General features: G+C 54.5%; 1 protein-coding gene across 3 annotated transcripts in view; it reads left to right on the plus strand.

The window, feature by feature from the left end:
• PRKCB (protein kinase C beta) overlaps nt 1-15,888 on the plus strand; it is a 103,392-nt gene extending 87,504 nt beyond the window's left edge. The window contains exons 17-18 of one of the 3 annotated variants that reach the window (XR_015774070.1): nt 11,907-13,451; nt 13,512-15,888. Coding sequence is in view for 2 of the 3 variants with exons in the window: in XM_005523100.3 (XP_005523157.1) it covers nt 5,848-6,006 (159 nt within the window). In the remaining variant the exon portion in view is untranslated. Of the gene's footprint in view, nt 1-5,847; nt 7,100-11,906 lie in introns of those variants that run through there. The other 2 variants (XM_005523101.3, XM_005523100.3) reach the window with 2 other exon arrangements.

Consider the following 15,888-nt stretch of genomic DNA (forward strand, 5'->3'; position numbering starts at 1 on the left):
AGGGATGGAGCTGGGATGGAGCAGGGATGGAGCAGGGATGGAGCAGGGATGGAGCAGGGATGGAGCAGGGATGGGGCAGGGATGGAGCAGGGATAGGGACAGGGATAGGGACAGGGATGGAGCAGGGATGGGGCAGGGATGGGGCAGGGATGGGGCAGGGCTGCTGCCTGTGTTTGGGCTGCAGGTCTGTGTTTCAGCCAGGTGTTTTTCACCAGGCTCGCTCCTGTGCCTTTGCAGGGAGCTCCAGGGGTGCTGTCCTTGGGGCTGCTCCCAGCCCACAGCACCGAGGACCAGCCTGCTCTGCCCCCTGCACAGCAGCAGGGAGACACAGCTGGGCAGCACAGGGCTCTGCACTGCTGCCTGCTTGCCTTTCCCAGGGAGGGAGGGGAGTCCTCAGGGCCCTGCACCATGCAGGAACAGCGTTACAGGGAAAGCTGTCGCTTTGGTATCGAAGTACAGCGGTGTGGAAGGGTTTGGGGCTGTTTGTGCACCTCATGGTTTGCTGTCTGGGGCTGGGTCCGACCTTTGTGCCAGGGATGCTCAGGCACGAGTGGGAGCTGCAGCTGTGGAGGGATCCTGATCCATACCTGGATTCACTGAAGGGGCACCAGGGCTTCCTGGGGTTATTCTGCACAAGTCCCTTTCTCCTGAATCCACAGCTTCTGCCATTTCCCACCTCTGTGTCCATTTCCCAATGAAGCTGCTGCTGCTGTGTCCCCTCCAGCCACCTCTCTCTTCCTGAGCAGGTCCCCAGTGTCACTGCCTGCCCTGGGCAGGGGCAGAGCATTGCTGCTTTACCCTGAAAAACAACTGAATTCCATCAAAAGCACTTTCTCACTGCTCTGCTGCTTTAAAGTGTGCAAATTTTGTCCTGTTTTAAATGTCTCCTTCCTTTAAAAATCCCTCTGACACCGGCCCTGGGGACGGGCACTGCCGGCTGTCGCTTCACCCAGCGCCCGGAAAATTCCCTGTTTGATAGGGCAGGGAGATTAGCAGCAGCTGACTTGGGATTTAGGGAGGATTAAGACAACTCAGGTACCTGCTGATAGCTGATATTTCTCCAGCAGTGCCTCTGTGCTGGAAAAAGCTGTTTCTTTGGTGTCAGCTGTGAGCAGCAGGGATGGGAATGGGGCTCGGACCCTGCACAGAGCGTTTGGGGGTGAAGAGGGGAGATGTGGCCGAGGGTTTGTCACCTTCAGGTGGCCACACCAGGGCCCAGTGCTGCTGCAGTGGTGCTGGCCTGGCTCTTCACCTTGCCTTTAGCCTATTTTCCGTGTATTTTTTTATAATTAGCATCTATAAAGGTCAGGCTGCAGGAATTGTCTGTATCCAGAGCTTCAAAATAAGGAATAGGATGCAAATGAGGGCTGGGAGTCAGCCCTGACCTGTCCCCAGCCTTCCCCTTCTGCAGTCCATGGGAACACCAGCCAAGGGGAGCAGAGCCCCATCCAAATCTTCATCCTCGTTTTGCTTCTCAGAGGCACCATCAGCTCATGTTTGGTCTGGGCTGGTGCCTCAGCCCCTCCAGTCCCCACAGAGCCACCTTTGCTCCGGCTCTCTGCTGCAGCACACACCAACCTCTGGTGATTTCTGTCATCTGCAGCCTCCCTGCAGCCTGGGGAGGGGGCACAGCGAGGGTGCAGGGGTTGCTGGGGAGGGAATCCCATCCCTCCCCAAACCTCCCTCGTTTCCCACCAGCAGTGAACGGAGGCTGCAGCCCGGGCTGTGCAATTCCCAGGAGCTGCTGTGTTGCTTTGTGCTTGATTAACCTTTATCACAGAGTCAGGAACAAGACAGATCAGAGGCTGGGCTGTCTTTGGTGGCTCTGACGTGGGGCTCTGCTTGGCTGCTCCCTGCTCTGGCTGGTGCATAACAATTCCTTTCCTGGGTCTGCAGTTACCCTGGGAGTGTATTTACACTTCCCTGCTCTCCCTGTCTCTCGTTGAGATAATTACTGTTTTTGGTATCTAATTACTCTTTTACTTTACATAAAGCCTAGTGATTTGAAAAGTCTCATTTTGAAAGCACTGAAATCACACGGCAGAGCCCAGGATTATTCACAACAGCATGGGGGGGTTAAAAAAAATGGCTTTTAATCTAATAATTTTTAATTGCATAAATTAATTTCCCCCTAACTTCTTGGAGTTAATTAATATTGAAATGCCACTTACAGACCTGGATGTGTATAAACACCAGTTCCCTGCATAGAGGCTTTTGTAGCCTTAGTTCAGCCTGTGCAGGGTGAGTTCTAATATTTGCATAAGTAATTTCCTAATTAGATGGGATTTAAGGATTGAGGGGCTGACATTGGGCAGGTGCATGTGCTGAGGTCAAACACCTCTGATAATGCAGTCAGGATTTGCTCTGGGAGACCCAGGGCCCTGTAAAGACTTTCCCTGGGATTTCCCAGACTATTCAGCCTCTGTTTTCAGTGTGTTAGGAGCAGAAACTTGGCTTTTTCCCTCGGGGAGGGATGGTCCTACACCAGGAGCCCTTGCAGGGGATGCTCCCTTTGACAGCAGCAGGGATAAAGGGATGTGCTGGAGCATCCCAGACTGGATGCCAGACACGATGAAAGGCACCATTGTCCCCCCTGACCATCACAGGGACCCTCAGTGTGGCCCCAAGTTCGTGCTGTGACCCAAATTCCCCTAAGTGTGATTGCCAGAAGAGCCCTGATCCTCCCCAGGGAGCAAGGAGCACCAGGAAGGTCAGACTTGCCCAGGAGATGCCTGGAGGGATTGTGGCTGTGCCACTGGTTTGGGACAAAACCCTGGGAAATGGAGGGCATCCAGCACCTCCCCTTGGCACTGGGAAGGAGGGTGGGTGGCAGCAGCATCCTCGGTTTCTTATGGCCCTTGATTGCATCCCAGGGATCAATAGAAAATATTTTATTGTGCCTTTTGTCTCTATTTGAAATCAAGCAGGGGAGTGATTAAATACAAGGCCATCTCTGGAGCTGACAGGTTTATTTCTGCAGCTCAGGAGGAAAAGCCATTCTGTGCTGGCTATAAATATTAGACAGGACACACCGGGATTTATGTAAGATAAATTCCCACCCTCCCCCTTTCTCCAGTCAGGATGGAGTGATGCCTGTACATTAATATCAGACTAAAATGAGGACAATTTTTCACTAGATGGCTTTAGATAAATGTAAAAATTCATATGGCATCTGTGTCCACTCACCAGGAGCTTCAGCTGGGGAAGCTGTGAGGAAGGTGCTGGTGCAGACAGTGATCTCTGGTGCCTGGAGCAGCAGGATCCCCCAGGGCTGGGCCAAACCTGGAGCCTGGAACTCCCCTCCTCCAGGCCTCGGGGCTGGCATGTGCCTTCTCTAAACTCAGTTTTCAACTATAAACTATTGATTTTACCCATCCATTTTATCTGCATCCAAACTGAAAGTCCATAAATTCCACACAGCAGGGCAGGAAATACCATGGATAGACGCAACTTTTCAGATTTTCCATCCACATTTTCTTACCTCATTGCGTGATGGTGAGAAATTCTCGCTTGCCAATATGCATATTAAAATACATTTCTGCTTCCTATTCCAATAACTGGCAGCCTCTCATCAGGATTATTTTTCCAATCTTTCTGAGGGGGTTGCTGGTTTGATTTTTTTATTTTTATTCTCAGGCAGCACATTTCTTTGTAGCCAAAGGCAGGCAGAGCTGGCAGACGCTGCTGGTGGGCTGCCCTGAGGTTTCCTGGAGCTAACGGGGAGCGACAGCGGGGCTGGGGGCTCTGGGGGGCTCTGGGGGGCTCTGGAGGGCTCTGGGGGGCTCTGGGGGGCTCTGGCCGTGTGCTGGGAGCTGCTGGGCTCAGCAGGAGAGCCCTGCCAGGGGAGCCAGGGCACCACGGCTCTCCCAGTGCTCCCAGTGCTCCCAGTGCTCCCAGTCTGTGCCATCCCAGTGGCCCTGGCCAGCCCAGCCTGGCTCCTCGGGCCCTGCCTTTGGCTCCTGGGCTCTGTGCAGCAGGCAGCTCCCATTTGCAGGAGTTAATTGCTGTTTGGATGTTAATTTGATGGCTCGGGGAAGGTGTTGGAGCCCAGGGCAGCAGGGCTGCATCCAGCCCCGCGCTGAGCCCGGGACACGGGCAGGGGACGCCTTGGGGAGCAGAAGTTTCACCAAGCCAGAGCAGAAATGTAAAGATGTGGCCTTACCAATGCTGCCCACGCTGGAGGGGCTGGAGCTGGACTTGGATTGACTCAAACATTGCCCCTTGAGCTTTGTTTAGAGGTTGGAGGAGAGCAAGTGTCTGACTTGGCGCTGTAAGGACAGACAGAGCTGCCAAAGGAACAGGCCATCAGAGGCTGATGGATATTCATGTTGTCTGCCCTGAAACGTGTGAGCAGAGGAAGGAGCTGGGAAACATTGACTTCTGCATGTATTTGTCATTAATATTTTATTATATTTAGTCTGATGTTTATTAAAAATGCAAATCTGTTTACTTAACAAATGAAAGTTAAATGCCCAAGAAAAATTGTGGCAGGGCTTGGAGCGTGTGTTCTCCCTGGGGCACGGGAGAGAGGCCTGAGGGACTGGGAGGTGCTGCCTGTGAGGAGACAGAGCCTGGAGAGAGCTGGCTGTGTGTGACAGGAGGGACAGTGGCCAGTCCTGGGAGCAGAGTCCCCGTGGGGATGTGACGTGGGGGTGGCAGGCAGGGATGGAGCCTGCTCTGTGCCTGTGCAGTGCCCTGGCATCCACCTGATCCCAGCTGCTGCTGTTGTTACTCCAGCAGATCAGGGTGTGCAGCCTGGGAAGCTACAGGAGCCTGGTTTTGAGTGCTAAGAAAATGAAATGGAGTGCTTGGCAGCGCTGGGGACTGTGAGGCTGCAGACCGTGGTGGTCTGACTGCACTGTAGGGAATCAGAACCGTGGAATCACAGAAGGGCTTTGGGATGGAGGGACCTTAAAGCCCACCCAGTGCCACCTCCCACTGTCCCAGGCTGCTCTGAGCCCTGTCCAGCCTGGCCTTGGCCACTGCCAGGGCTGGCTCCTCTCCCCGAGCACGAGGAAAGCTCTGAGCAGTCCAGACGTGATGGAATGGGGAAGGGGGGACGCCAGGTGGGCACTGCCCAGGGAGCAGGTACCAGGTGTGAAACACCACAACCCATCTCACTGCTGCTGCTTCCCGTGGCACAGCCGGGCTGTGCCAGGCCCTGGCTGTGCCATTCCCTGCCATTCCCTGCCATTCCCTGCCATTCCCTGCCATTCCATGCCATCCCATGCCATCCCGTGCCATTCCCTGCCATTCCCTGCCATTCCCTGCCATTCCCTGCCATTCCCTGCCATTCCCTGCCATTCCCTGCCATTCCTTGCCATTCCCTGCCATTCCATGCCATTCCATGCCATTCCATGCCATTCCTTGCCATTCCCTGCCATTCCATGCCATTCCATGCCATTCCATGCCATTCCATGCCATTCCATGCCATTCCCTGCCATTCCCTGCCATTCCTTGTCATTCCCTGCCATTCCCTGCCATTCCATGCCATTCCCTGCCATTCCCTGCCATTCCCTGCCATTCCCTGCCATTCCCTGCCATTCCATGCCATTCCATACCATTCCCTGCCATCCCATGCCATCCCATCCCATCCCATCCCATGGATCCCATCCCATCCCATCCCATGCCATGCCATCCCATCCCATCCCATCCCATCCCATCCCATCCCATCCCATCCCATGGATCCCATCCCATCCCATCCCATCCCATCCCATCCCATCCCATCCCATCCCATCCCATCCCATCCCATGCCCTCCTGACCAGCAAAGTGTGTTCTGCAGCTTTTCCCAGCTCATCCCACGCTTCCTGCCCCACCCACCACCGTTCTTTTCTCCCCTCTCATAGTGCGGACGCAATGCTGAAAACTTCGACCGGTTTTTCACTCGCCATCCACCCGTGCTCACTCCTCCCGACCAGGAAGTCGTCGGGAACATTGACCAGTCAGAATTCGAAGGATTTTCCTTTGTTAACTCTGAGTTTTTTAAGCCTCAAGCCAAGAGCTAAGTTGCTGTGCAGATCTCATCCCTGCATCTGTCATCCGGCTCCAGCTGCTGTTGTGGTGACACATTCCATTGCAAAACTTCATCCGTGGGTCTTCTTTAGTTCCCCACTAGAGTGACCGTATTCCAAGTGTCTTCCTGTCATTTGGGGCACCACTGGAGGGGAGTGATGTGCGAGAACTGCTGCAAATGGGCGTTTGTAACATTCTGTTTGTAGAAAATGGGAACAGCTCAGTGGGTGACAGAATGAAAACAGAGACACGGTGACAACCGGGAGAAATCCCTTCATCATGTGCTTTAATTCCTGCTCTCTCATTTTCCTAGTGTCTTAATATAATCAGGAAATTTTAATATTTAGCCTTAGTGGCAAGTCAGTGTTTTTAATGAAACCATTGGGAGTTTCTGTCCTCCCTAAAGCTCTGCAGAGCCAAGATGCTGGTTCTGGCTCCTTCTCTGGCTGTGTCCAGCCCCACCAGAGCTCCCCTTCCCTGCACAGATCCTTTGGGCTGGGTCCCCAGCAGTGGGATAAGTTATTCAGGAAGGCAGAGCTGCCGTTGGCAAAGATTTCTCCTGATTGTGCAGTTTCTAAGTAGCATTTTTTTAAAATCAAAGCAAACATCCAGTGGTAAATGGGAAATTTGGAGGAGCTGCTTTTGAATCCGTGGTCACCCTAGTGAACACCACCAACATCCGTTCCCTACCGAAGCTTTTTCTTCTTTTCAAATGCCAAAGCCATTGATGGAGTTTGTTACCTGTGCTTTAAATGTGTCAAAAATGGTATTGACCCGAACGGGAGATACTTAACTCTGACCAGTATTGTGAATTCTGATAGGAAGCATGTAGAGAAACTTGTTTCAACCCATATTTCTATCCTTAAAAATTGCAGCTAGGTATTTAAATGGCCCGAGTTTTGTTTGTGGCATCAAAGGAAACATTTCAGGAACGGTGAATTTCTCTTGAAAGGACAACAATCACACTGCTTCCTTTTATACCCTTGCAGATGTTCATGGGCTGTCACTGTATCAATCTGCTTGATTTGTAATGTGCCAATTTATTTTTTTTCTGATACCGATTATAAAATAAAAAGTGAGAAAACACGCCCCAGAAAGCTGCATGTGATTGGCAATGCTGAGTTTCTGCAGTGCAGCGAGGCCGTTCCTTCCGACCGCTGGGGCTGGGAGCTGCCCCGGCTGCTGGGGGATGCTGGAGCCGTGGATCGTTCTTCCTCTGCCTTCATCCCAAAAATCCGAGGTGGGAAGCGCCATCCAGGAGGGAATGATTTCCCACAGCCTCCCGCAGCAGCCATGGCTGGGAAGGAGTTTGTGTGGCCGCTCAGGGATCGCGGGGAGCTCCTTGAGCAGAGCCCACTGCGGCATCGCCTCGCGCTCCCCGAGACTGCAGCGAGCGCCGGTGACTCATCCATCCATGCATCCATCCATGCATCCATCCACGCATCCGTCCATCCGTCCGTCCCTGCCTGCTCTCCCAGGAGCGCCTGTGGGCAGCTAAAGAAGGATTACAGGTTCCTGTCAGCCTCCCTCCTGCTTTGGGACTCCACTTCTGCCAGCCTCGGTGCTCTGGATGCTGCAAGGTTCTTCCCAGCGGTCCTGAACATTGGTGGGAGCCGATCCCTGGAGCTCCGCCGTGGGCTGTGATCCTCACTGTGATCCTCACCGTGATCCTCACCGTGATCCTGTGATCCTGTGATCCTCGCTGTGATCCTCACTGTGATCCTCGCTGTGATCCCGTGATCCTCACTGTGATCCTCGCTGTGATCCTCACTGTGATCCTCACTGTGATCCTCGCTGTGATCCTGTGATCCTCACCATGATCCTCACTGTGATCCTGTGATCCTCACTGTGATCCTCACTGTGATCCTCACTGTGATCCTCACTGTGATCCTCACGGTGATCCTGTGATCCTCGCTGTGATCCTCACTGTGATCCTGTGATCCTCACCGTGATCCTCACTGTGATCCTCACTGTGATTCTCGCTGTGATCCTCGCTGTGATCCTCGCTGTGATCCTGTGATCCTCGCTGTGATCCTCACTGTGATCCTGTGATCCTCGCTGTGATCCTCGCTGTGATCCTGTGATCCTCGCTGTGATCCTGTGATCCTCACCGTGATCCTCACTGTGATCCTGTGATCCTCACTGTGATCCTCGCTGTGATCCTGTGATCCTCACTGTGATCCTCACTGTGATCCTCGCTGTGATCCTCGCTGTGATCCTCACTGTGATCCTCACTGTGATCCTGTGATCCTCGCTGTGATCCTCGCTGTGATCCTCACTGTGATCCTGTGATCCTCGCTGTGATCCTCGCTGTGATCCTGTGATCCTCGCTGTGATCCTCACTGTGATCCTCACTGTGATCCTGTGATCCTCACCGTGATCCTCGCTGTGATCCTCACTGTGATTCTCGCTGTGATCCTCACTGTGATCCTCACTGTGATTCTCGCTGTGATCCTCGCTGTGATCCTCGCTGTGATCCTGTGATCCTCGCTGTGATCCTCACTGTGATCCTGTGATCCTCGCTGTGATCCTCGCTGTGATCCTCGCTGTGATCCTCACTGTGATCCTGTGATCCTCACTGTGATCCTCACTGTGATCCTGTGATCCTCACTGTGATCCTCGCTGTGATCCTCACTGTGATCCTCACTGTGATCCTCGCTGTGATCCTCACTGTGATCCTCACTGTGATCCTCGCTGTGATCCTCGCTGTGATCCTCACTGTGATCCCGTGATCCTCGCTGTGATCCTCACTGTGATCCTGTGATCCTCGCTGTGATCCTCACTGTGATCCTGTGATCCTCGCTGTGATCCTCACTGTGATCCTCGCTGTGATCCTCGCTGTGATCCTCACTGTGATCCTCACTGTGATCCTGTGATCCTCACCGTGATCCTCGCTGTGATCCTCACTGTGATTCTCGCTGTGATCCTCACTGTGATCCTCACTGTGATTCTCGCTGTGATCCTCGCTGTGATCCTCGCTGTGATCCTGTGATCCTCGCTGTGATCCTCACTGTGATTCTCGCTGTGATCCTCGCTGTGATCCTCACTGTGATCCTCACTGTGATCCTCACTGTGATCCTCGCTGTGATCCTCGCTGTGATCCTCGCTGTGATCCTCGACACCTCCCAGAGTCAATTTGCGCGGTGCTGGAGGCACTTTGAGCCCTGAGTGTCCCCTGCGCTCCCCTCTCTCCATGAGATCCACGCAGCCGTTCCCTGCCTGCTCCCAGACCGTTCATCATCTTGACAGAGGCCAAATTGCCACCAGTTCAGGCAGAATTCAAGGTAAGACACCAGCAACCTGCACTTTGCCGTGCTCAGCTTCCAGCCAAGGCCCCAGGGAGTGGGGGGCTGCTGGAGAGGGCAGTGCAGGGGAGGGGGCTGCCCCAAGCCCCCTCCTGGGCACATCACAGCCTCTCCCAGAGCTTTCTGCTGCCAAAAAGCAGTGGCAGGAGGTTTTTCCCACTCCAGGGCTCCCAGGCTGAGCACTCCCAAGGGCTGGGGACCACGGTGGCAATTTGCACCCGTCACATGTGGATGTGTCATTCCTCTTTGCAGCATCCCACACCATTCCTGCTCAGCAGAAGCTCCTGGCTTGGTAGGACAGTGCTGTCCTGGCCCAGGTTGATTTGGATGGATGTGGCCTTCAGGAGCCATGTGGTGGGCTCAGAACCCTCCAGGAGCCTGGCTCCACTTCTCGGAGAGACCCAGAGCACAGCCACGGCCGCTCTGCCAGGGACCACCCCGCCCTCGTCCCTGGGGGACCCTCTGCCATCGAGGTGGGCTCGTCCTCACATCCCGACTGCTCCACCCTTTGCCTGCAGAGCTCTGCACCTCAAGTTCACCCCTTCGCCCTGTCTGCCCTTCCCTGCTCCTGCTCTGTGCTCCCAAATCCACATCTCCTTCCTTCTCTGTGCTGGAGAGAGGAGCCCCGGAGGGACTCAGCACTCAGGGCCGGGCTGGGAGCCGCGGACACCGGTGTCCTCCGGAGCGTCGCCGTGTGCCCAAGGCCCCACAGCACAGCCTCGTCCTGGCTCTTCTCCTGCCTTTCCTCTCTCGGCTCCTTGACTTCCATCCAGACCTGCTTTTCTTCCCACCTCGTCTCTTCTCCATCATCCTTGGCTTTTCCTGATCTTCCTCCCCAAGGCCAAAGCCATCCTGATGGGATGTCTCCTATGGCAAGTGGAATCTCCAAGCATCCCCGGGGGTCCTGAAGCGTTGCTGGCTCATCTCCCAGGGCTCAGTCCAGCTGAGGTGTGGTGCTCCAGGAAGCCCTGGCTCTGTGTCCTGGCCATGCTCCTGCTTGAGGCATGAAGGTGCCCCAGTGTCCCATTGGGCCAAGAGGGACCTGGCAGGGAGGACACAGCATCTCTCCTGCCAGGTCCTTCACCAGGACAGCAGTGGGAGGTCAGCCATGAGGGGCGGGGTGGGGTGCAGGACCTGCAGGACCCCCACGCTTCCTTTCCTCAGTTCAAACTGGCAGATTAATCCAGGACTGGAAATCCTGCTGCAGCAGAACACAGCAAGGACTTGGCCTGGTGGGGCCACACTTCAAAGGCAAAGTCTGGGAAAAATGGAAAACAAATACAGGTTTCTGCAAGGCGTTCAATTTGTGACAGGGTCCCACCTGTGTCACGGCAGGGGAAGGTCACCTCAGCAGGGAGTTGGGGTCTCTCCTGTGTAGGGACATGGAGAAGAGTTTTGTCCCTGTTGGATTTAGTAATGAGGCAGAGCAGAGCCAGTTCCCGGCTGCCAATGTCCCTCCACTGCCGGGGGCTGTGGATGAAGGACCTGGGGTGCTTGTGCTGCACCTTCAGTTCCGTCACCCCTCCAGCCACGGCTCTGTCACCTCCCACAGCCGGACAGCCCTGAGCCAGGCGCTCTCTGATCTGCAGGGTTTGGAGGAGCAGCCCACGCACTCCCAGCGCTGGCTCTGCACTGCTGATTGCAGGTTCCCAGCGCTAATCCTGACACTAATGTCCTTCTCTTCCCTTTTTTGGCTTGGGTGTAGCTGCAAAGTTGTTCTTCTTAAAAAATTGCAAGGAGAAAATGTTGCATATGTGGAATTTTCCTTCTCGGAGGTTTTGAAGTGCTGTGTGTTTTCTCTGTAGAACCCTGGAGCAAATCACATCCTCCATCAATGAACCAGTGTTGGTTAACACCGTATCACGCCATCATTCAAAAGTCAAGCTTAAAGCAGAAAGAGCTCTTACAGCTGATTATTTTGTGCTAATTTTGACATGGTAGTGACTGTTGCTGCCATTTCGAGGCATGTTGCTTCCTCCAGGCTCCTTCCTCCTGTGCAGTGCCGAGCTCTGGTTGCAGTGAGGGTTCTGCATGCTGAGGACTGCTCCGTGTCTCTCCCACAGCCAACAGGAGAGGAGGGATGCTCCCTTCCCTTCCCTTCCCAACACCCCCGGCTCTCCCCTGTCCCTCTGTGTCCTGCTCGTGTGTTTCAGGAGTGTTAAACTGTTCTTCTTTTCTTGCTGCTGGCGCGGGGCTGCTTCTCTTGTGCAGGGCTGTGAGCTCCTGCTCGGTGCTGGCTTGGAAACCTGCGTGGAGTGTGGAGTGCTGGGACAGCCTGGTTCTCCTGGGGACAGCCTGGCTCTCCTGGGGACAGCCTGGCTCTCCTGGGGACAGCCTGGCTCCCCTGGGGACAGCCTGCCTCTCCTGGGGACAGCCTGGCTCCCCTGGGGACAGCCTGGTTCTCTTGGGGACAGCCTGGTTCTCCTGGGGACAGCCTGGTTCTCCTGGGGACAGCATGGCTCCCTGGCCACTCAGTGTTGTCACCTCCCCAGTGCTGTCACCTCCCCAGTGCTGTCACCTCTCAGGTGCTGTCACCTCCCGCTGCCTCACTCCTTCCCCAGTTTAACTCTGTGCTTTCCGTTTAACAGAAGGACAAACGCGACACTTCCAACTTCGACAAAGAGTTCACCCGGCAGCCGGTGGAGCTCACGCCCACGGACAAACTCTTCATCATGAACTTGGACCAGAACGAGTTTGCTGGATTCTCCTACACCAACCCCGAGTTTGTCATTAACGTGTAGTCGCGGCGCAGCCCTGTCCTCGCTGTCCCACGCCAGGTCGCCCTGTACATAGGACACTCGTCTTCCGGGATTAGCAGTGCAGACACACATCCCCTCCCAAACCGACCGCTCCTCCGAGCCGCTCCATGTCCGTGCCACTCGCTAGCTTGGTTTCCCTAGCCGGAGGTGTCCGGGGTGCCACTTACGGTCAGTGATACTTCTAGGAACTATAGTTGGTGGTGACTAATAGAGTTTTTAAACAGAAATATACCAAATTGCTACGGTCTCTGTAATTTTTGCAGTGGGACGCTGAGATCCCAGTGACCCAGCTACTCCCAAAGCGTTGCTGTGGAATGCTAAGCATGGTCGATCGCTTAAAGCGTTGTGCTGAAGCTTGCGATGAGTGTGAGCTTGTCTTAGAGGAGCCTTTTGTTCAAGACATGGATATATTTGATCAGTGTGGAAAAATCTGCTTGTAGACCTCTATTTTCCAATGCATTGTCCATAGGGTCAGCCCGGCTCTCCGGAGCATCCCCCACCACCCGCCTTCCCCGCGCTCTGGCATCGCCACTCCAAACCACTCCCATGCCAGTTCCTGTAAATCACAGCAAACCTTTTTCTAAGTGAGAGGTGGGGGTTTTTTGTAACATCTGGAACAGTTTGCAGTTTTGATACGCTCTGTCAGCACTCGCATAAATCTTTCACAGACACTGTCGAGATGTAACAGCTCTGTAAAGGATATTAATATTCTACCAAAACAAAACACATTTATATTCTTGGTTTACAATTTACCAACTGAAAACACGCCCAAGACCAAAGGGCTGCACTGAGGGCTATTTGTAACGGAAACTTTTCTACTTCCCACCCTCTGCTATTCTCTTCCAGGCTCCAAACCCATGGATTTCACAGACATCTTGATTTCCTTGATTTCCACCAAATTCCTGGGGGTTTTAGTCAGTAATCCAGGACCTTCTGCATCGTTAAAAAAAAAATCCTGAATGAGAAGAGACAATTCCAGCAGCTGTTTGTGAGGCAGAGCCGTGGCGTGCGGGCAGGCAGGGGCAGGCAGGAACAGGCGGGAGGGAGCAAGGATGGGAAGGAGAAGATGGGTGGACAGGTGAGGGCAGGAACAGGCAGAGAAATGCAGAGAAGGGCAGGAGCAGGCAGAGAAGGGCAGAGAAGGTCAGGAACAGGCAGAGAAGGGCAGGAGCAGGCAGAGAAGGGCAGAGAAGGTCAGGAACAGGCAGAGAAGGGCAGGAGCAGGCAGAGAAGGGCAGAGAAGGTCAGGAACAGGCAGAGAAGGGCAGGAGCAGGCAGAGAAGGGCAGAGAAGGTCAGGAACAGGCAGAGAAGGGCAGGAGCAGGCAGAGAAGGGCAGGAGCAGGCAGAGAAGGGCAGGAGCAGGCAGAGAAGGGCAGAGAAGGGCAGGAGTGAGCAGAGAAGGGCAGGAGCAGGCAGAGAAGGGCAGGAGCAGGCAGAGAAGGGCAGGAGCAGGCAGAGAAGGGCAGAGAAGGGCAGGAGCAGGCAGGCACTGCCCGTCGGTGGCCGGCTGGTGGCCCTGGCTGACTCTTGGGCTCACAGAGGCTGAGCCCCAGGTGAGCATGCCCCAGTCCCTGTCACCCCGCTCCCGTCACAGCCCAGTCTGGCTGGTTTGCAGACCAGGGTGTGTTTTCTGAGCCAGCACTGGTTCTGCTGGATGCAGCCATTCCTCCAGGCCCCAGGGAAATGGGTGGGATTTTATCAATCATGAGGAATTCTATAGAGGAAATTCTAGGCTGTAGATCTTTTATAAACATGAAACTCTACCTTTGGAAATTATTTTCTTCTTTTACTGATTCCTTGAGAACTAAAGGCTGCCAGCAGCGAAGGCGCTGTCCCAGTGCTGGGGGCAGGGTGAGGGTCCCCTCCCCGGCACCCGGCCACGGGCACTGTCCTGTGCCAGCCTGAGAGCTGAGCCCGTGGCCTTGGGTCCTGCCCTGGGCTGGAGGAACCCAAACCAAACCCAGAAAAACTGCAAATTGTGCCAGATGGAGGAGGGGGTTACGAGGGGCTCTGCACCAGGTGAGGCCCAGGGCTCGGGGGGCTGGTGAGGGCTCCCCCGAGCCCGGCACATCCCGAAGACATCGCGCCATCCTCTGCAGACCACAGCTGATGTCAGAGCATGTGCGTTACTGTGACCTTCAAACCCGTTGCTGCAGAATTAGTATTACTTCAGTGGTGAATGTTTTTAATTTCCATATCTTTGGCTCTGAAGGCGCTCCCAGGTCTGTCCAGGATGCTGCTGGAAGGTCTCCGGGGCTCAGGGGCACCCCGGGGCCGTGGGCACAATGCAGGAGCTGCTGCGGGGGGAGTCACATCTTTTCTGTTTGGAACTTCTGTGTCTGTGTTGGGGTGACACTTGTGCATGGAGCCGGCGCTGCCGCACGCTGAGCAGACCGGGTGTCCTTGGAGGGGGCTGCAGGGGAGCGGGGACGTGGCACCAGGCAGCTTTGGAGGCAGCTTTGGGACCGAGATCCACGGCAAATGCCGGCTCCTCTTCTCAGGACTCATACTTTGAGTGTTCCTGACACTGTCCGTTCTGCTGCTTGCCAAACTCTTATTCCAAGACTTATTTCCAGATGGCCTGTTTCTTCTGGAGGAACATACAGTGGGATGTGCCTGGCCCTGCACAGATGCTCAGATCTGTGTGGACTCCTCCAAGGAAGGGCAGAGTGACAGGGCTTGAGTCACCGTTTACTGTCATTTGATGATTTAATCTTCACTGTTGGATGGGGAAGGCAGAGCTTCGGGAGGATGCTCAGAGCTGAGAGCCTCAGGAGAGCCCTGCTCCTCAGTCCCTGGTGCTCCACAGATGTGTGGAGAAAGCCCAAGAAATCCATACCTGGAGCTGCTGGGGATGCAGGGCCAGGGCAGCCTCAGGTCCCACCTGGATTCAGTGGGACTGGCAGAGGGGGACCCAGAGCCCCGGGGCAGGGCACAGGAGGAGACAGGACATGCACAGGATGGCACATCCTGACAATCCTGGCTGGATTACATCCCAGGGCTACAGGTAAGTGGCTTCAGGCTCTCAGCTGGTTTCGCCTGGGACAGGGTGGATCAGACAGTTCCCCCTGGGGCTGCTGGTCTGGGGCAGCTCCAGAACCTGCCCTGCTCCCAGTGCGACTCCGCTCGTTCCTGGCTGGGAGCTGCTGCTGTGCCTGTGTCCCCTGGCTGGGGCTCGGAGCAGCTCTCTCCTGACAAGACCCATCACCAAAGGAGCTATCGATGGATTTAATCCACTTAATAAATAAATGTGAGTTTGTGCAGTGGCCAGCCCATGCAGACAGATGAGCGGGCACAGGGCAGTCGATGTGCTCCGCTGCTTGTGAGTCCCAGAGCTGCAACCCCAGGGAGGAACCCAGGGGATTCCAGCACAGGACACAACGATCCCAATGTTCCCAAAGGCTGGGATTGCACCTGGAGGGTTCAACCTGCTCACACTGCCAAGTGCTGCTGTGGCTTCTCTGCTGTGGCAGGAGCAGGTGAGGCTGCGTGGTCACACGCCTCTGGCTCCATGCATGGAAGTGTCACCTGAGCTGTTTATTTCTGATCACATTCAAAGTGGCAATTAAAACAAGGAGGGAAAAAAAAAAAAAAAAAAGATTAAAAAAAAAGAGAAAATGTTTATTGTTGAACAGTTTGTGTTTGTGAATTTGATTTCACCTGCAAGTATTTGATGACTTTTCTACATCCTAGACTACCTGCTGTGTGTTGTCAAACAGTTCTCATGAAGACCTCCTTTTAGATGGGCATATACTCTTGATTCAATTTGCTGCATGTATGAAAAAATAAAATATTTAATTTTAAAGAAA

This window comes from Pseudopodoces humilis, chromosome 18, assembly GCF_049639895.1.
Source record: "Pseudopodoces humilis isolate 2021_Gansu_Grassland_sample_001 chromosome 18, ASM4963989v1, whole genome shotgun sequence".
Taxonomy (NCBI): domain Eukaryota; kingdom Metazoa; phylum Chordata; class Aves; order Passeriformes; family Paridae; genus Pseudopodoces; species Pseudopodoces humilis.